At 46.9% G+C, this 21,025-nt stretch overlaps 1 protein-coding gene across 3 annotated transcripts; it reads right to left on the reverse strand.

Moving 5' to 3' along the window:
* Nucleotides 1-383: 383 nt before the first annotated feature.
* LOC116941130 (voltage-dependent L-type calcium channel subunit beta-3-like) lies at nt 384-20,899 on the reverse strand. Of its 3 annotated transcripts, XR_012941373.1 has the most exons (8): nt 17,738-20,899; nt 15,005-15,121; nt 12,122-14,566; nt 10,060-10,127; nt 5,924-5,943; nt 4,738-4,818; nt 4,007-4,065; nt 384-594 (listed from the first exon to the last, which is right to left on the reverse strand). XR_012941373.1 is itself a non-coding variant. In XM_076066020.1 (7 exons), the coding sequence occupies exons 2-7, from the start codon at nt 12,199-12,201 to the stop codon at nt 441-443; spliced, it is 462 nt and encodes a 153-aa protein (XP_075922135.1). In that variant the 5' UTR covers nt 12,202-14,566; nt 15,005-20,899; the 3' UTR covers nt 384-440. The 3 variants fall into 3 exon arrangements, 2 of the variants coding, with proteins under 2 accessions (XP_075922135.1, XP_075922136.1); XM_076066020.1 differs by having other exon boundaries at nt 15,005-20,899; XM_076066021.1 differs by lacking the exon at nt 5,924-5,943 and having other exon boundaries at nt 15,005-20,899.
* Nucleotides 20,900-21,025: the final 126 nt, after the last annotated feature.

Raw genomic sequence — 21,025 nt, forward strand, 5'->3', positions numbered from 1 at the left:
CCTTGAAACTGATTGGTCCACACCAAGGGACGGCTTTCTTTTGAGCCTCGACCCAATTGGTGCTCGACCAGATAACGCCAAAAGGCGTACAGCTCAAAGACAATGCACTATCAAAGTAATGAGGGCTCGGGGTGAGCATCTACATCATTAGACCTCCTTTGCCAGTATGCCTTTTGGCGTCATCTGGTCGAGCACCACCAATTGGGTCGAGGCTCAAAAGAAAGCCGTCCCTTGGTGTGGACCAATCAGTTTCCAGGACAATGCATATATTATCATTGTGTGTTTTTTGTTTGCATTTTGACTGCAGGTATTGTGGTTAATGCAGACATGAATCCTTGTAAAAAGGTTTCAGTTTTGTTGCCAGAAAAAAAGGGGAAAAACCCTATTATTTTATTTTGGTACTGGCAAAGGAGGTCTAATGATGAAGTCTGTTACAGGCTCTACGGGGAGTCTTTGTGCGCATGTTTTTTTACAGGAGGCTTACCAGAGGTGGCACGGGCTGTGGTGCGCTCCAGGGGTGCATGCCTGCTGGGATTGATCGCCAGAGAGCGGCGAGCCAGCGAGACATCAGCAGTGACACGAGTGATAGAGATCCTGCACAAGAGAACAGCTCAATCTGTCAATGCCACTTTGGTGCTGCATCGGCCACCACGCTGGACTTGTAATCCAGAATTCACCTGTTCGATTCCAGCATGGCAGCTGAAAGGAAAGTTTCTCAAACCCACCCCACTTACCTCTGTCTACCAAGCAGTATGAATGGGGCACACCACAGTTCAGACGAATTGGTGACACCGTATTTGCAGTGGTGCCAATAATACGAATAAAGTCACCACATTCGTCGATGACACTGTCTTAATGAGAACAAGTGTATCATAGGTGACGTTTTGGGCAATGGTAGAGATTCTCACTGGCCTCTCTGTGTGTTTTGAAGAAGCGCCGATGCCTACATTTTCACCTATTTTATACTTCTTAAGGCCACAGGGTTATTTGCCAACGTGTAGTGCTTTCTTATTCCAGACAGGATGATTATATTCACCGTATACATCGTGGCGGCACATGCTACTGGTGTACAAACGGGGGTTGGTAACTATTTTTTGCATTATCGGTAACTGCATGGATCATCATGGTGAAATACTATTATAGGTTTGCTACCGGTTAACTACCGGATATCGTTTAACGGCCAAAGTACCTCCGATGTTCAAGGTTGGCGACGTACAATGCTAGAGAAGTTTAACATACATATATAAGGAGTACGTAATTATATGTGTACATTATACCACATTATATAATTTGTCTTATGTGTTACATATAAAAAAGGCAAAGTTGTGAATGTGTCTGTTCAAAATGTTTAGCGTACTTCCCGACATGCAACAAACTTGAAATTTGCCATGTGGGTACTTTCCAGACTGTACACCATGCAAAAATTATAAAAATATACTTTTTTTGGGAGGGAGGGGAGCTCAATAATGCAAGTGAGCTGTGACGTCAAATCTGTCACGTGACCCGCGCATATGAGAGTGTAACGCATTGTAGTGTAGTGGTTAGCACGCTGCGCTACGAACCCGGCTACCCGAGTTCGATTCCCGCTCACGGCCAACACCGGTGACGATTATTTCAACCGCTTCTGGCCCTCCCCGGGGTCGACTCAGCCTCAAACGAGTAACTGCTGTGGTGTGTGAACATTGCCACTAGGGAGACAAAGGCGGCCGGGCGTGCTGCTGTCACCCACCCCCTCGTGTGCCGTGCCGGCCTTCATAGGTGCTCGCAAACAGCACTTGCCCCCTACAGTCTCACAAGCTACACGGGGATCTTTGTCTTTATCCTGTCTGGTGGGGGGGGGGGGGGCAGTGACTGTGTGGCTATTCGCGCGCTGCGCTACGAACCCGGCTACCCGAGTTCGATTCCTGCTCACGGCCACCACCGGTGACGATTATTTTAACCGGTTCTGGGCCTCCCCTAGGTCGACTCAGCCTCAAACGAGTAACTGCTGTGGTGTGTGAACATCGCCACTGGGGAGACAAAGGCGGCCGGGCGTGGTGGATCCAAGTCCCGGACGAAGCCGGGTAGTACAGCAAGTGTGTTATATAGTTCTGTGTCCAATGAGGACCCATATCTTAGAGAGGTCCCTTGCTTATAAACAACTGAAATTTCACCAGCATTGGTTCAAGCAAGCCTGACTGCTGATGAGACTGAATGTTGACATTGGTCCATAGTTTTCTTTTATTGAACTAATGCTGGAAAAATTGTGTACCCCCAAAAGGTCGTATGGCTATGGAATGTGTAAAAAAAATCTGTCGAGGTACATGTTGTTACTTATATTCTCCACTATGCGACTTAATAGTTTTCTGTCCGTACAAATCAAGATTACTTCATAGTTCTTGAACTGTAGTTCACTAAAAATAAATGTGACTTCCTCAATTCATGTAACACATCACCTCGAGGACAGGAAACGAGTGAACGTTGTTGTACGATCACAGAAGGGTTTTACAACTGAGGATGTCACGTGAGTAGAGTCCCTCACACCGAGCTACACTACGATAGCGGATTATACGGCTTACTGATGTTCTCAAATTCTTCTATTTTAAGCAAATAATTATCTTTTCCAAATGAGATTTGGGTCATTTTAGTTACACAGCGGGCAATGGTTTCTGTTTATAATTTACAGCAAGTTTCACACTTCGGGCCATGATACGAGCACACAAAGGTAGACCCTTAATATGATCTCAAATCAAATGTAATGTTAACGTTACTTGGGTAATTCCATAAAAAAATTCCATTCAAAATCATTAGGCAGCTTCCAGAGTGAAAACCGCAAGCACGCTAGGACCACAATGTACTTCTTCAGGAAATGCTGGTAGATTTTTGCCTAATACACAGGCTGTGTGCTTTTTAAACTAATTTTTGTGCCTTATTGTTTGATAGCACGGCAGTGATTCAGCAATTTCCACTGTGCTCTCAACCCATTACACTTTCCTCTTGTCACGCCACAAGTGAGTTCCTGCTCAAGTGAGCATTGAGGTGGTGCTCATCTCCTGTAATACAGGGTGTTTCAAAAAGATGGACCCGATCTGAAATCGCTATATCTCTGCAACCACGAACCGCCCACGAATGAAACTCTTACCACTTGAAAGGGCGGGGCATAGAGTTTCAAATGATTACCACTATATGCCTCTCCCAGCGCACAAACAGCCCCTAGCCTCAGTCATTCGTAAGACACACTGCCTCAACGTTGGATAAGTCGCACGGCACCCCAAGACTTGGTGCTACACTCTTGGCCCCCAAGATCCCCAGACATCACACCCTGCGACTTTTTCTTGTGGGGATACGTCAAAGACCGTGGTGTTTTTGTGCCACCATTATCAACTAATCTGGATGACCTCAAAAACAGAATCACGGCAGCGGTGATTTCAGTGGAAGAAGACACTTTGAGAGGCGTTGGGGACGAATTCAACTATCGTCTCGATGTTGTCCGTACAGCAGATGGAGGGCACATAGAGCATTTATAAAATGGTTAGTAAAACTTGATAACTCATTAAACCGTTTGTAACTTTTTGTGTAATTGTAACATGATGCCATTGTGAAATATACTGCTTTAAAATTGGGTCCATCCGTTTTAAACATCCTGTACTTGAAATCTTTTTTTTTTATACCAGGTAAGGGCCACTGAGCTATACAGTTGTTTTTCAGAAGTAACCTGGCAACAAATGATAGCTCAACGACGTGGCTTATCACGTGAACATTTATAGCATCCAAATACTCTAAAGTGTGTAATAGGGAGAATATGCAAACTGCAAATATACAGGCATCAGGGTCGGGATCAAACTCACAATCTGCTGCATAGCAGGCGAGGGAGTTAACATCTCACCACCGCTGTTGACAGCCCTCAGCCAGTAGTGGAAATTACTCATTCCTATGGTGAGGACAAGTTTATCCATCGGACAATTACTTCCACTGTCGCTGGGTTGAGCTTCTCCGTTGTAAAATATTTCCAAGAAAGGCAACTCACCTTCCTTCGAATCTGTGCTTGAGAAAATCAAACAGTGCCTTCTGCATCATATCTGTGATCTGTTCACAACACACAAGTGGCAAGGCAATTCAGGACAAATCGGCAAAATCATGCATAACGTGTCACAATGTTTGTCTTCGGAAGCATTTAATCAACAATGCAGAAACTTTCAATCTTCTATCGCTACTACCATGGCCACTGTTCCTTTGAACTTTACTCATTGATTCCTCCTCATGTCATCCACGCTGTGTTTAACCACCGCACTGCGGGTCACAACGCTTCTCGTTCTGCATCCGCCCTGGCACATTGGACTTCCCTCCCATCATCTCCTTCCCCCCCAAGCTCTTGCTCAATTCAATAAATTTGCTCTTGTCAGTTATATCTCTGATGGTGCTGTTTGTTGCTGGCTGCTTTACATTTTGGGCCTTCGGACCTGTATTCAGCAACGGTATTTAAAATATTTTGTAATATTAGGTTTCATATATTTAACAGCTGCATGACAATGTTGCACTGTGTGCGCGCTACACATGCACGCATCATATTAACGATGCATAGCCACTCATGATACGTGTGAATGAGACGCCACTAATGTCTCCGTTGTGTTCTTCTCAGTGGATGGCAGATTATTTTTATTGAATTCGCATGAGTATTTCAAGTGGTTGTGTGGTTCTACACAGGACGTGCGGGGTGAATGCTCCTGTTTAGTGGAACCGCATCGCCACAACCCTAACCTCGTAGCCCTTGAGTGAAGGCCCGACCAGCACCACGGGGCGCATCGATGGCACCACGTCGTATGGAGGAATGCCCTCCGCCTGTGAGGTTTTGTGTCCACAGCAGAAACATCGACAGCAGAGAAACAAACGTGTCGCCAATCCCAGCTGTTTTAATTGTGTGATTAAAACTCGCTCACTCAACTTCTGCAACCGCCACAGGGCAAGTTTATTCTCCGTGAACCGGCCGTGTGTAGCACTTAATTATGGATTTACGTGTGTGTTTGACTGGGTGAGATATACACTGTGTAAACGCAAACTGTTACATGTTTACAATGTGTACGTGCCATGGCGTGTGTGGGCGAATGTGAATGAGTGTAAGAACTGCAAAATACACAACACAAAATAATCATTCGCGTCATTATGGAGAATATGAGTAATAACGTAAAATGTTATTTCTTTTGTAACGTACATTCCCCACGACCCAAATGACTGTTTTATGCATTACGTCGTTTTCCACCGAGCAGGGATCAATATCTAACAGCGGCGTTCTTGCCGAAAAACATCTGGTAGTTCACCAGCTTTGGTTCAAGTAATGGGCCATCCATTGAGTCCGTACGCATGGAGGAGGGAGGGGGGTTAACCCAAATACGTAGCTTGTGTATGGGGGGGGGGGTCTACTGACAATGTACGTATAGGAAACGGGGTGGGGAATTGAAGCCTCGATAATAATTTGTCTACATTGGCCCTCAAATGAGTTAGATAGTCCGGCGGTTGACTATCTGTTTGCTTAAACACGTTTAATATTATTTTAATCCTTTATCGTTTCTGCATGGATTAAATATCGGCCGTTCTATAGGATTCGGGGGGGGGGGGGCGTCAGGCGCACGTACGCAGGTAGGGGGGAGCGTAAAAAGTCCGCGTGCGTACAGGGAGAGGTCATGTTTTGACAGATTTTTGCGTACCTACTCAATGGATGGCCCCTAAGCCTGGCTCTGATGATGAGACGCTGAGAGTCCAAATGGGTCCAGAGTTTGCTCGTGTTGAACCGATGCTGCTGCACTGCTGCAAGTATGCACTTATATAGAAGGACGTGCCGCTGATGGGATGTGTAAAAGATACTTACGTTACATTTTTTTTAATGTGTAAGGATAGCTATGTTAAGCAAACAATGATATACTTTGCGCATGTCAAGCCCGGAACTCACCAGCTTTTGTTTATGCTTGGCTGCTTGCGTGAGCAGTGAGAAGGACACAACGAGAGCGTGCACCGACCGTGATTAATGAAAACTAACTGGAGCTTACGCACAGCTTTCGCGGAATGTCGATACGCGGCGTGGTTACGGTGGATGTAGGAAGTGTGGTTGCTGGTAGGAGTAGTGATGGTGGTAGTTGGAATTGTGGTAGCTGGTGGTGTGTTTCAATTTAGTTTTGAGTAACCGCGTAAGAATACAAGACACAAGCAGATTCGCATTTGCAAGAGGGATCTGGGCCACCAAAGGGACAAAAACATAACTTAAAGACGAAGTGCAACCATGAAGCAAACAACAATCAAAGCACAAACAACCAAATAGATATCAGAGCAATACTTTTTAAACCGCGTGACAGAAGTATTAAAACATAAAGAGTATCAAACCAAATACATTTCCTGTAACGAACATTGGCTCGGACAAATTGCTGTAACAAATAAAAAAACGTCGTGCAATTTAGTTAAAGAATCCCCAAGGTGGGATTCGGGTGATTGTGTCGCCCCGTGGAACAGACGGGGGGACCCGCGTCACACGCACACAGACAGACACAACAACAACCGCCATTCGCCACTAAGTGGCGGTGACGTCACCACGACGCTTGTGCCAGGCTATGTGCACCTTGAGGCCACGTGAAGTGTCGAACGCCTACCGGCAGGAGGTCATGGGGCAGACCCAGATGCCACAGGTCGGCTGACTGAGATGACTGGCTGATGCACCACCTGTGCCCCCTACTGTGCCAACTTGCTGTACTTTAGCCACCCGGCACTCCGCTCGTTGTTGTGAGGGTTGCTCCTCCGCCCTCTGTTGTTGTTGGAGGGCGACTGCCTCCAACTGCCCAGTAGCGTCCTTCACGAGCCTCCTCCACAGAGGCTGATCTTGACACCGCTAGTACCAGTCATCGGCAAGTCCACTCAGCTCCACATCTACCTGTACCACATCACTCCGTCTCTTCTCTAGCCCGTGCCGTGCCCGTTTAGCCCCCTTGATCCGGCCGAACAAAAGCTGTTTGGGCATGCAGTGATTGGGCATGCGGACTACATGGCCCAGCAAACACAGCCTTGGCTGCCAGAGGAGCTCACCGATGGGACTTTGTCCAGATCTTTCGAGGAATTGTGAGCTTCTCACACAATCCAGCCTGACTAAACCCAGGATTGATCGTAGGCAGGCCAGCCTAAATGTTTCTAACCGGCGGAGATGTTCCATTAGGGGGGTCCACGTTTCGCAACCGTAGAGAAGAGAGGGAATGACTGTGGCCGAGAATACCCGAAGCTTCGTGCGGAGCGACAGACCAGGTAGCTTCCACACAGCGTTACGCAATAGATGAAAAGATAATGCCGCTCGGATGATTCGGAGTGAGACCTCTGCTGTTAAACCGGAGCCGGTCATGAGCACACTGCCCAGGTATAGGAAACTCTCCACTCTCTCCACAACTGCCCCATCACCGATTGGGAGTTGTGGGGGTGGAGTGCCCGATGGTACAAAATACTCAGGCAGGTGCTTAGTTTTGGTGGGGCTGATGGTAAGGCCCCACCTCTTGGTGGCAAACTCCAGTTTCAGCAGCAGCGCCTCCAACTCCTCCTCTGAGTGAGCCGCAATTACCAGGTCGTCGGCATACATAACGTGGTTAACCAATAGGGAGCCATCCCTTGACCGCACCCGGGCATCGATCAGCCTCCCACTGTATCTGTACCAGATGGAAATTCCTCCGGTACAGCTACTGAAGGCTTCACGAACTATATGGTCGAAATAGATGTTAAATAATGTTGGAGCCAGAGGACATCCCTGTCGCACCCCAAGGTGTACAGGGAATGGCTTTTGACCGGCCACGTAGTTTTACCCGGGTCTGCTCACCATCATGAAGGTTCTTAATGAGCGTGAGCAGAGGGTCAGGGACTCCGAAAGCACGAAGAACAACCCAGAGCCCAGGCCTACTGGTGGTATCATAGGCCTTGACCAGGTCAATAAAGCAGAGATGTAGGTCTTGTTGGAATTCCCTACACCTCTGCTCTAGCAGACGGACAGAAAATATGGCATCTGTGCAGGACCGCCCTTTCCTGAAACCGCATTGGGGCTCTCGGCACACTGAGGAGTGAGATGCCCCTGTAGTTGTTACAGTCTGTGCGGTCCCCCTTTTTTGTTACAGTCTGTGCGGTCCCCCTTTTTAAGAAGGGGGACCGCACAGACTGTAACAACTACAGGGGCATCTCACTCCTCAGTGTGCCGGGAAAGGTCCTGGCAAGGATTATTCAACATCGCCTTGCTAGGCACGCTGAGGAGAGGCTTGCGGAGCCCCAATGTGGTTTCAGGAAAGGGCGGTCCTGCACAGATGCCATGTTTTCTGTCCGTCTGCTACAGCAGAAGTGTAGGGAAGGATGCCCTGGTGGTCCCCCTTTTTAAAAAGGGGGACCACCAGGGCATCCTTCCAATCCTGCGGAACCCATCCAGTGGCCCAAACTGTTGTTATGATGTCATGTAGGGCAGTCTGCGCACAAATGCCACCCTCCCTCAGCATTTTGCTTGGGAGATCATCTCTGCCCGGTGCCTTTCCTGGTCTCAGACTCTGGATCGTCTTCAGTACTTCCTCAACGGATGGCACCTCAGCCAGCCACTCACAGGGGGTGACTTCCTCCTCCAATATTTGAGGCACCGCAGCCTCAGCAGGGTCATCCCCACTTTATCCCATGATGTTTTCCAGGCTGAGGGATTCTCCCTCCCCCAGGACCTCACAAATGCTCAGCAAATCTGCAAACCTGTTCCTGGGGGTCGGAGATTGGATCACCGTTCTTTCCCCTATTGATGGTAATAGGTGTTGCGCTGCAGGTTACTTTTTTGATGGAGTTAAATAGGGATTTGTGATCGCAGGCCATTGAGGCAGACTCCATTGACTCAGCAACCCGCAACCACCACCCATCCTTGCAGCGCCTCACGGCTCTCCGAACCTCCGAGCAAAGGCTGCGGTAAGCCTCATTCTCTGACGTGGGATGCTGTAGACGATTAGAGTGGGCCTGTCGCTTTTTCTCAACTATCCTGAACACCTCCTCTGTCAGCCAGGGTCTCTGGGGAGGTCTGGACCGCGTACCCAAAGCAGCCATTGCAGCTGCATGAGTCACAGTCCTAAACCTCGCCCGTTTACCCTCGACATCAGGAGTGGGGGACGATGCCAACCCAAGCCGCAAGCGATGATGAAATTCTCACTTGCAACTTCCATCAGCTAGTTGAGACCAGGCCACCTTAGGTTGGATTGGGGTCCTGGGTGTACACCCACCACAGGAGTGGAAGAATGGCAGGTGCATCTTACAAATGACAAGTCGATGGTCAGAGGCACATGGGCTGCACAAAAATCTAGCAGCCTCCTACCGTTGTTATTGAGCTGATCTGGCCCATGCCTTCCAATCACTCCAGACCAGGTGCCAGCATCATGACCAACTCGGGCATTGAAGTCACCCAACAAGATGACTCTATCCCGAGGGGCCACTTTAGCTAGCACCTGTGACAGGAGGTCATAGAAGGCACCTGACTCATCGGCCTTGCCTGCATCCCTCCACAGATGTTCGTCTTCGGTGGGGGCATAAGTAACCACGACCACCACTCCGCGCCTCCGGTTGATGGGAAGGCAAGCCCATAGTAGCCTGAGGCTTACAGCTTCCCACACCTCACCACCACGCTCCCATGTCCCCTTCATTCTTTTGTTCAGAAGAAGAGCCACACCCTGTTGTTTGGCAGTCTCCTGCCCCGAGTAGAGGACTGTCCACCCCTCATGGTGGCAGGAGCCAGAGCCGGTCCACCGGACCTCCTGTATGCCACAGAGATCCAGGCGGTACCGGTCCAGCTCCCGACAGCGAGTGGCAGCCTCTCCTCCGCAGTGAGCGTTTGAACATTCCACGTGGCCACACGTAGTGGCTTTTTGTTGTTTCCGGAGGAGCCCCGAGGGTAAAGATTCAATCTCCTGGCTCTGCCAGATGGGGTTTGGCCAGGAGACGTCATAGACGCCTGTCCCCCCGGAGCCTCCGGCACAAGCTTATTTATTAGACAGACACACACAGACACACACACAGAGAGAGAGAGAGGAGAGGGCTACAGCTGCTGTCACCGACCATGGGCCGGGGCTGCCGCCGTGTGCTTGGCTCCGCCGCCGCTCTCCTCCGCACCGCCTGCAGCCTTGCTGCGCGGTCCGTGTGGAGGCAGAGGGACGACAGACAGCAGTGGTGTACAACTTCCATCTCCAGCATTCGGGAGGGATTGTTATAAAGCTCGTTAAAAGTTAATAGGAAATTGCCATTTTTTTTCAGCATAAGATTTGGCAATGGGATATTAAGGTGTAAGGTTGTTTTATCCTGGGATGTGAATATCTGATTGTTATTTAATAGGTAATTCTAATTATATTATACACAAAATATAATTGTGTAAATCTTGCCTGTAAATACTTATTTGTTACTAGCTTGTTAGCCCGTCCTAGGACGGAAGCTGTAATATTAAAGATGTAAATGCACTTTTATTGTGTGATTGTTAATTTTATTCGTAAATGTAGCACATAAATAAAAATGTCTTAACTTATTAAATGGAATTAAGGACTTTGGAAGATTTCTCGATATACGATATTCTGTGTGAATCTCTTATCACTGTTCAAGAGGTTTCCCTGCAGTTGGCTATCCTTGATGAACACTTTGATCCACTGAGGATATTAGATCAAGACAGAGCCACGTACAACTGGCCATGGGAAAGACGGGTTCATTGAGATAAATACCCAAATTTTCAAAAGTCTGACCCTGCGACTTGTTGATCGTCATCGCATACGCAGGAATTATCGGAATTTGTCGTCGTTTCAGTACGAAAGGAAGAGTGACGTCATTTGGAGCAAGGTTGATTTTCGGAATGAAGACGATTTCGCCTCGGTTGCATTCTGACGTAATGTCACAGTGACACTGTATTTAACGGACGTTCAGTTACTTGCAATTCACTGCTCTGATACTTATCTTCCGCTTACGCTCGCTGGGGTTGAAAACAATTGGAATTTCATACAATGTCTGCAAAGTAGCAGAGAAATGTTTATTGTAGCATAATTTGGAAGCGTAAAGTAGTTTTACCTTTTGTTGGACGTGCCGAAGAAATAAATAAAGGCACCAAATGCACTGTGATGCAGCGAATAATTATTTATTGCCTTCACTGTCTATAAAGATTCGTTAAATCGAAAGCGAATTTGTGTATTTATTTATCAGCCGCTCGACCTTCTTATGAATAATGAGGGGTGGGCTCATATGGAGTGACATCACGCGCGGGACACACACAGCCTTTTTTGGCTCCTTATATTAGTTGCTGCGTTGATTTCTTTATTAGCTTTACTTTCCATAAATAAAGATCAAAATAAAAGGTAATTTGCGGAAACAAATTTCCGTTTCCGCTCCACCTTCTTGATGCGGAGTGACGTCACCCATTCATGATTATTAATGACGGGGGGCATGTCGACGTGGAGTGACGTCACGCGCGTTACACACAGACATTCTTGGCTCATTATATTAGTAATTTCGAGGGATGGTTATGTGCCGACTTATTTTCTTGCACAACTACGCCGCAAGCGAATGCCTTGTGTCATTTTAAAAGTATAATTTACCCATATTGAATATGTTTCAACAAAGTTGTTGAGCACAGAGCCTAAAGGCCCAAAATATCAAGCGGCCAGCAACAAACAGCACCATCAAAGGTGTAATAAATACGGAGGTAACGCAATTTGGGGTGCGGTAGTGCAACGGTTATCACGCTGCGCTACGAACCCGGCGACCCGAGTTTGATTCCCGCTCACAGTCAATATCGGTGACATATCTGAAACGGTCCTGGGCCTCCCCTAGGTCAACTCGGCCTCAAATAAGTATCTGGTGTGATGTGTGTAAACATCGCAACCAGGGAGACGAAGGTTGCTGGGCGTGGTGCCGGCCACCCACCCCCCCTCGTGCGCCGTGCCGTACTTCACAGGTGCTCGCTAACAGCACTTGCCCCAACAGTCTGTTAAGGCTATACGGAGGATCTTTGTGTTTGTCTCTGTACCTGAGTCATCTCAGTTAACCCATACCACCTGGGTGCGTGTACCTAGCCTCGCACGAGCACTGTGATGGCATCACCACCGCTTAGCGGCGAATGGCGGCTCGTTGCTGTTTGTGGCACCTTGGGTGGAGGAGTGCATGGCGAGCGTGTTGCTCCAGACGGCCAGGGCTGGGGATGAACCCCAGTGGCGCTCCTTCCATCACAGCTCGGCCAATCCACCATTCGCTGCTGTACTTCTATAACGACACCGGCACGACCGCTATCACCGCAGGGTGGCCAGTTTCTACACAGACCAAACCCGAGTTGAGAGATTTAGCCGGCCTCGGTCTGTCAACACTGTGCACAGTGTGCAGTACATTACTGTGATACGGTTCAATGCAATGCCACCAGATCTCAGTGCTAATGAATTCCTGCCACGCTAACAGACGCCAATTCTTGGTCTGGTGGCAACTCTCTTTCTCTCGCTGTCATTTATGTGAAGGACGCTGGTGGGATTGGATTGGCATCCGATACAGCAGCAGCGGTTCCCACATTTGATTTTTAATCACAGTTGTCGAGCCCAAGGCCTAAGACGTCAAGCAGGCAACAACAAACGCAACTTTTGTATCTGTAAAAGGTAGAAATTATCACTTTAATGGACTTGAGCAAGGTTATTAGAGGAGCTTGGTGAAAATATGGTGGGAATTCCACAGTGGAGTGGTGTGAGTGAAGAAGCAGAAAGGGAAGTGTTGTTCTGGCCCCTCATGCCACTGCCAACCTTCACAGATGTTTTTTCGGACAACTGTACACCAGGAAAACATTTTTCAAGTTAAAAGGAGAGACTCGACATCATGGCGTCTACAGCCTTTCCGTCGAGCACTGCCCACGGCCCTGCGGAGCACTAGTTAGGAACCACTGGCAGAGAGATCGCAACCGTTTGAAGAGTCCACTCAATCTGCCGCTCACTAAATGGGGGACAGGACGAAGAAGGAATTCTTTCTCTGAAACCAACAAGAGCAGAGGTGTAGGGTAATCTCAATGGGACCTACACCACCGCTTTATTGACCTGGTCAAGGCCTATGATATCATTAAAAGGCCAGGGCTCTGGGTTATTTTTTCTTTCATGGTCCCTGACTCTGCTCACAATCATTATGGATCTTTATGATGGTGGGCAGGCCCAGGTAAATGGACGTGGGAGAGAGTCAGAGCTATTTCCTCTTCACCTTGGGGTGCGACAGGGATGTCATCTGGTTCTCTATTTATTCAACATCTTTTTAATCCACGTTGTTCGAGAAACTCTCCATGGTCTTACCAGAGGAATTTTTATCTGGTACAGATACAATGGGAGGCTGATGAATGTCCGCTACAGTCAAGGGATGGCTCCCTATTGGTCAACCATGTAATATATGCTGATGGTCTGGTAACGGCTGCTCACTTTAAAATGGAATTGAAGGCTCTGCTGCTGAACCTGTAGCGTGCCTCCATGAGGTGGGGCCTTTACCAATAGCCTCACCAAAATTAAGCACCTGCCTAGGTATTTTATGTCATCAAACACTCCACCCCCTCAAATCATCATGAGTGATGGGACAGTTGTGGAGAGAGTGAAGATGTTTCCATACCTGGGTAGTGTGCTTATGGCCAGCTCCGGTTTGGCAGCAGAGGTCTCGCTGAATTAGTCGAGTGCCATTATTTTCATCAGCTGTGTAACGCTGTGTGGAAGCTACCTGGTCTGTCGCTAAACACACATCTTTGGGTCCTCTCGGCCACAGTTATACCCTCCCATCTCTATGCTTACGAATTGTGGAGCCATCCGATGGAACCGGTTTAAAACATTCAGGCTGGCCAGCCTACGATCCATCTTGGAGTTAACCAGGGTGGTTGTGTGAGGAACTCACAAATCCATGAAAGATCTGGACACATTCCGATCAGTGAGCTCGTCCAGCTGGCGAGGCTGCGTTTTGCAGCTCAGCTACTGCATGCCCAAGCAGCTCTATTTGACCGGATAGAGGGGGCTAAACGGGCGCAGCATGGGCCAGAGAAGAGATAGACTGATGTGATTTAGGATGTGGATCTGATTGGAATTGCTGATGACTGTCACCAGCAATGTGAATATCGGTCTCTATGGAGGAACCTCCTGAAGGATGCTACAGGGCAGTTGGAGGCAGTCGCCCTCCAACAACACTGTTGGGCAGAGGAGCGACGCTCACAACGATGAGTGCAGTGTCGGGTGGCTAAAACGCAGCAAGTCGGCAGGGTGGGGAGCACAGGTGGTGCATCGAACCAGTCATCTCAGTCAATCCATGGCACGTGGATTTGTTCCATGACCCTTGGACAGCGAGCCTTCAACACTTCACGTGGGGTCAAAGTGCACCTAGCCTGGCACAAGCGTCGTGGTGACGTCACCGACACTTAGTGGAGAATGGCGATTGTTGATGTTGGTGGTGCTATGGAGAATGCACTGGCCTCTGTGATGTGCAAGAAGTCGTGGGCCTCAAAGGACAGGGCTGCTCCTGGCACTGGGACGTCCTTCTGGTTGGCACAATGGAAGGCCACGTTGGTACGCACGGAAAATGCCACTGGCTTGGCCTGCACATCACACACGCAGACACACGCACGCAAGAAAAGCAATAATTCACCTCAATGTTGAGCTCATGTCCCTGTTGTTGATACAAATTAAATAATGAACATGTTTCTATAAAAATAAATGTCTGTCTGCAATCAACAGCTGCTCGGGGCAGACACTGGTGTGTATATTTATAATAGGCATATTAGAGCAGGTTGGAAAACTTTTGCAATCCTGAATTTGGTAATGAACAATACCTACACCAAATTTTACTCGTTACTTTTTTAGGGCTACTAAAACAAAACAAAAAACGGAGTAAAACCTACTGTATTATAAAAAAATAGAGTTATCGTGATGTTTGTACTAGTATCTAAACAGACACGGATATATGTTGAATACAGTCATGGATATGATGTGCTACAAATGAGAGGGATCCCATGTGCAGCTGGCATCGCGCTTACCCCGGCGCCGTGCAGCTGCAGTCGTGCCTGCTTCTCTCCCCGAGCCCCTGGTCGCCTGGCTTCCTTGCCGGGCTGTGAGCCATCCCGGCACGCCCTGGCACGGGAATTCACGCTCCTCTGACACACAAAATCATCATAAGCATTGCAGTGCGTGGCTTAATGGTTTGGTGACACTTTCGCCTCGCAGTAAGAAGGCCCTGTGTAGTGTTCTCTCTGTCGGTGTGCACAAACTCTCCATGAACAAAAACTCCCAAACTCGTTTTGTCATACCTTAGGAATTATTTAACCAATAGCGATGAACATAGTACAATAGGTGACGCAGCTTTATGAAAGGTGAACATATATGAGCACAATCACTGCTATCTCTAACTTGAAGACAATAATTGCTCACCACACCGACGCGACAAAGGACGCGGTTTTTCATCCTGGAAAAGCAAACCCGGATTTTTATCTTCAGCCAAGCTCGGTTCTCTCGCCATGATCCTTTGTGGATTTTTTTCCTTTCTTTGTTCAACATTGTCCGTCCACCTCTCTGAACCGTATCACTGCAGCCAATACCCATCGACGGCGAACGCTCCTCTCACGTTGGTATGCTACTTTACAACATGAGCACCGTAGGAATTAATGCATTCAATGTATAAATCAATAATCAATTTATTGGACATGAGAATACAACGTGCTTGCTCGGGAATGAGGAGCGATGGGGGTGGTGATGGTTTAGAGAAAGCATTTTTGCTCTGCCAAAGCCGGAAAAGCAGTGTAATCGGCTTAAACCCATGCCACTCTTCCTGTGCCATCTGCCAAACGCCGGACGTAGGCTGTCTGTGTCCAGTGAGATGGAGAGACTGCGTGCCGACTGCCACAACTGCTACAGAGTGTTTTGTTAAAAATCAGGTTCTTTTTGCACGATCGGTAACCACATGAAAAAATAAACAGTAAAAACCACTTACGGGTTTGCCGCACGTATAGACAAAACAACGTAACACGTCCAGATATTTAACTGGGAAACCAAGGGAGCTGCCTCAGCAGGGTAATGGACAGCGTACTCGAATAGCAATAGCAAAGGTTTGCAGTTAAATTCCAGCTCCCGCCACGGCCGTTGTAAACAATGGGGCGAGTTTCCCAAATCTCCACCCACCCCCTCACAATGGGTTCACCACAGCCTATGATCGGCAGGTCGCATTTGGTGGGGTAAAGTGTGGGTAACGCCCACTCCTTGGAGACGTGTGGGCCGCTTGGAAGGGAATACGTTTCTGCAAAGATGAAAGTCTGGTGTCGCAGTCCTGTCAACATCTCCATTGAAGAGGTCATGACTTCACCAGCCCTCAAATGCAATATCCACCTGCATAGATGCTCACTAAAATCACTTTCTCTGACAATAAAGTTCAATCCAGCGATAAAATAAGCAAAAAATCCACCCCATTCCCAAATCTGTGATCCTCCACGTAACAAATACCATAATTTTTTTACACACCAGATCGGTCACGCGGCCTTCTGGGACTGCATAATTTCAGCAGCATTGGTTAAACATAAGCAAACTTTCGACCGATTTCGACATTCAGTGTCTCATAACTTGCGAATCTGTCCTCATGCGTGCCTTAATAGCTGTGTATGTGAGAGTCAAATCTGCTAGTGTATGTCTCTCCACACACGGCATCTTCTCTGGGCCACGTTGATGCAATGCAGTAATGTTCTGGCATTAAGGCAGGTTCCGACCGATAGCAAAAGTACTGAGGAGCAAGCACAAAATCGCAAGGCATTCGTCTGACATCCACAGAAACAAACCATTACCGTAAACTGAATGAGATTAACCCCAGGAATATACCGGTTACTGGTTTGCCACACATACAGAAATCTCTTGTAACGGGCATTTTGACCTGCCCTGGTGTCATGGTTAACAGACTTGACTTTCCATTTTCGAGGTCGCTGGTTCGATTCCACCAATGAGAACAGTTTCTTGACTCCCAATGTCTTAATACGCTTCTTTAAAATATATATATAGCCTTACCACGAACTTCACAAATAGGTTATAGATTGAATACGCGTGTGCGTACATATGTGATGTAATTACGTGTTTACTATGTATATTTCAATTGGAACCCTGAACATCCTCGCAAACCAGATGTTAATCCATCTCCAGGAAATGTTCATGTGAAAAAAACATGTATCATGCTGTACTGCAACACATCCTGTGTCTTGCAGGCTCACCTGTGGCTGTGGTGCTGTCACGTTGGGAGGCATATTCCTGGGTGAGGACATGCAAAACTCCGGCAATGCCTAGAGGATTCAATTGCAATTCCAACGCTCCCAAGTTGGCGCTCTTCTATGTCCGTTGCTTCTGCGTCTGGTTCCGCGTATAATTCTTACAGGCTTGAATGACACATGTGTGTGTATGTGTGTGTTTGCTTGCTTGTGTGCGTTAAACACAACCCGTGTCTGGGAGGAGTGTGCGAGTGTGAGCGCCTAAATACAAGTCTGACATCACCACCAATCACGATCACCCCCCCACCACCATGAGTTAGATGACCCATTCCCAATCTGTCGCGATATTTTCCTCGCTGCATGAACGGTGGAGTGTTTTCGAGATGGAATCGAACCGGCGATATCTGGATTGCAAGTTCAGTGTGCGAACCATTGCACCGCTGTAGCAGCTCCCTTGCTCCTCAGTTAGAATATGTTTATTGCTTGACACCTCCACAGGTACAGAAAACCGCTAACCGGTATTTTTTTTACCGTTTTTTCACGCTGCTACCATGCAGCGCTTGTCCAGCATTTACTCCCAGTCCTGGATTATGCTGACGGAGTCCATTCTACTTACTCTCAGAATTGCCTTAAAAAGAAAGAGAAACAACGATAAAATAACAATCATTTGTGTTTCATCCACACCAGCGCGTATCAAAGAGTGCTTCGTATGTATGTAAAATTTCTGTCGCACCATACGTAACTGTGCTAATCGGAGGCGCTTCACATACAAAACACTGTTATTATATTGGGTGGAGCGCCGAGTTCTGACCTCACTGCACCAGATATAATTCAGAATAAATAAGTCAGGATGAGTGATGACCCAGAAACTCACTAGTTCACTCCAAATACTCACTCACCGGTGGCCATAACCTCCTTGTCACTCTTCTACCGCTACTACCACGGTGACTGTTCTCGTGAACTTCACTCACTGATTCATCCACCCATGCTGAGGACTCGGTCTACCACACTGACTGCTTCTTCGCATCCACCCTGAATTCAACCACGACACTGCAGGTCTTGAGACTTCTGCTTCTTCCCTCGGACTGCTCCACTTTGAAATTCCCTCTCATCGTCTGATTTCCCAATCTAACCTTGCTCAATTAAAAAAAAAGTGTTAACTCTTATCTATTACGACTTTAATCGTGCTGTTTTCTGCTGGCCGCTGGACGTTTTTGACCTTTGAGCCTGTGATGAAGAAATGTATAAGAACCTACATGGGCCCTCACCGAGCATTCTGAAGCCACGTTGCTTGAGGACATCTGACACCAGCTCACCACGAAGCCAATTGCATTCACTAATTATTTACGCACTTTAAACTTTCAGAGCATACTGTGTTGCTGATTTCACTATTGCACCCATTGTTTTGTGATACTGCGTTGGCAGTGGTGGTCGAGCACAAACAATAACAATTGATCACATTCGTCAACAACACCGTAGCCTTAAAAGGAAAACATATATAGTATTGATGTATAAATGTATCCGGAGCTGATCTATATGCTATGAGGAAGGGTCATTGCCCAAAACGTCAGCTGTTTTATTATATATATTCTCCTTTTAAGGCAACACTGTTATTAATGGATGTAGGTTGTGTTCCACATTAAGCTATATCCCTGTAATTACATAAACATGTTAAAATCACTCTGTTCTACATGTTCTTCTTTGGTTCTTTCGGTAAAGTCACGTAGAATGAGAGTAAAATGATAAAGTAATAAAATAAAATAACACAATAAAATTATCTTGACGTTTCGGCCACAACACAAGTGGCCTTCTTCAGGTGTTATTTTATTTTATTAATTTATCATTTTATTCTCATTCTACGTGACTTTACCGAAAGAACCAAAGAAGATGAATCCTTGCAGTCACGAAAGCTTTAAATCTACATATTCTCATTGGTAAATGTAAAAAATACATTGTATAACTTAACATGTAAGTATTTGCAGCCAACATTATTTATAATTGCTTTTTGTACACATGATTATTTCATTTGTTTGGCAATGTTGGGTGGTGGAGGGTCTTAAACCATAAAGTTGGCCAGATCATTACGTGGCTTAGCTCAACAAAATTATTATGAATTATTGTTTTACTTGACAAGGTTGTGGTTTTGTTAGGCCTCATACCAACTGTACTAAACCAGATATGCAAATTTAAATGTGATACCCTACATGTATCTGAGGCAGGCTTCTCAATTATACATGTGCAAGAGGACAGACGCTAGGTTCAATTTCAGCGTTGTCACACGAGCACCTCTGTTCCACGTGCAAACGAGTGCAGCCAACGATGCACGCTTGAATCTCAAGGGATTCCAATCCACTAATGTGTAAGCCACATAGCACACAGTTGTTTCAACTAGTGCACAAGCACTTTATTTTCCTATCATTAGTGCTACTCACTTCCGAACTGCCAATCACTTTGTGAAGTTGGTCTTTTCCACAGACAAACCCAGCCATTTTGTCAGCCAGCCCAGGTCTATCAAAAGTGAGCAGCCTACTGCGATACAGTTCAATATAATATTTCGGTCCCAGATCTTGGTGTAAATCAATTCCTGCCAGCTAAACACACATGCCAATTCCTAGACAGGTGGCAACCCTCGCACCAAGTGATATGTATTTTAAGTGTAATGATGTACATATATACCTTATTTTAATTGACCAGATTAGACCCACCGAGTTATGTAGCTCTTTTTCAGAAGCGACCTGGCCGCAAACGATAGCTCAATGAAGTGGCTTATCACGTGGAAATGTAAAGCAGCCACATACTCTAAACCCGTGTACATTTAAATGTGGAGTGGAAAACCCGGAGGACCTGGAAAAAAAATCCACGCGACCACTGGAAGAATATGCAAACTCCAAATATACAGCAGGCGTCAGGGTCGGGATTGGGATCGAACACACGTCCTCCTGCATACCAGGCGAGGTAGTTAACATCTTAGCACCGAAGCGCTCCTAAATAATGTGTGCATGCACTAAAGCACTGTGTATGTGTATGCGTAATGCAGACGTGCGCTATAATGCATAGGTGATTGTTTACCACTTACCAGGGACTAATTTGTCAAGTTACAAGTGGGGAGAAAACATAGAAAAGTTTTCACCAACCCGCACTGACCAGCGTGGTGAAGTATGGTCAAATAGTCCCCACGACTGGCACTTGCATGAAGAGTATTGGATTGACAGATGAATTAAAATAATAATTGGACACATAATAGGCAAGATTCCCATAATGTGTGATATGCACTTCGAAAAAATGTATTTTACTTTGCGAATCCTCGCTGATTCTCAAGACTCTTTCAGGAGTGTCCTGCTATATTGTTGGGATGGTTCGCCATGGATTCCAATCATGAGTGTTTGGAGAAACCCCACCTCGCATTGGAGGTGATCACACTCAAAGCTCCGAACACAGAGATGCGATATTTGGTTCAATACAAACTCTGGACTGGTTTCAACATTCAGGGTCTCATGAGCGGAGTCGGGCTTGCTGGCACACATTCGGGTGAACTGCCATATACCATGGGCAAGGGCCCTCTCTGTCAGACATGGGTCCTAGTTCGACGCGAACCTCTATAATTTAATAATTTCGTCGCCGTCTTTGTATTGTTACTCATATTCTCCACAGCAACGCGAATAATTTTGTGCCGTCTTATATAATTCTGTCACAGAACAATTCCTCACTGAGACATTGGCAATTCAGCCAGCATTGATTCCAGGAAGTCTGCCTGCAAGCGGCGAATGTCGAAGCAGGTCCAGAGCCGCTGGTATGCATTCACAGTTGGCCTTGTGGCCC

Source organism: Petromyzon marinus, chromosome 10, assembly GCF_048934315.1.
Source record: "Petromyzon marinus isolate PM22_M1 ecotype Great Lakes invasive population chromosome 10, UKy_Petmar_22M1.pri1.0, whole genome shotgun sequence".
NCBI classification, from domain to species: domain Eukaryota; kingdom Metazoa; phylum Chordata; class Hyperoartia; order Petromyzontiformes; family Petromyzontidae; genus Petromyzon; species Petromyzon marinus.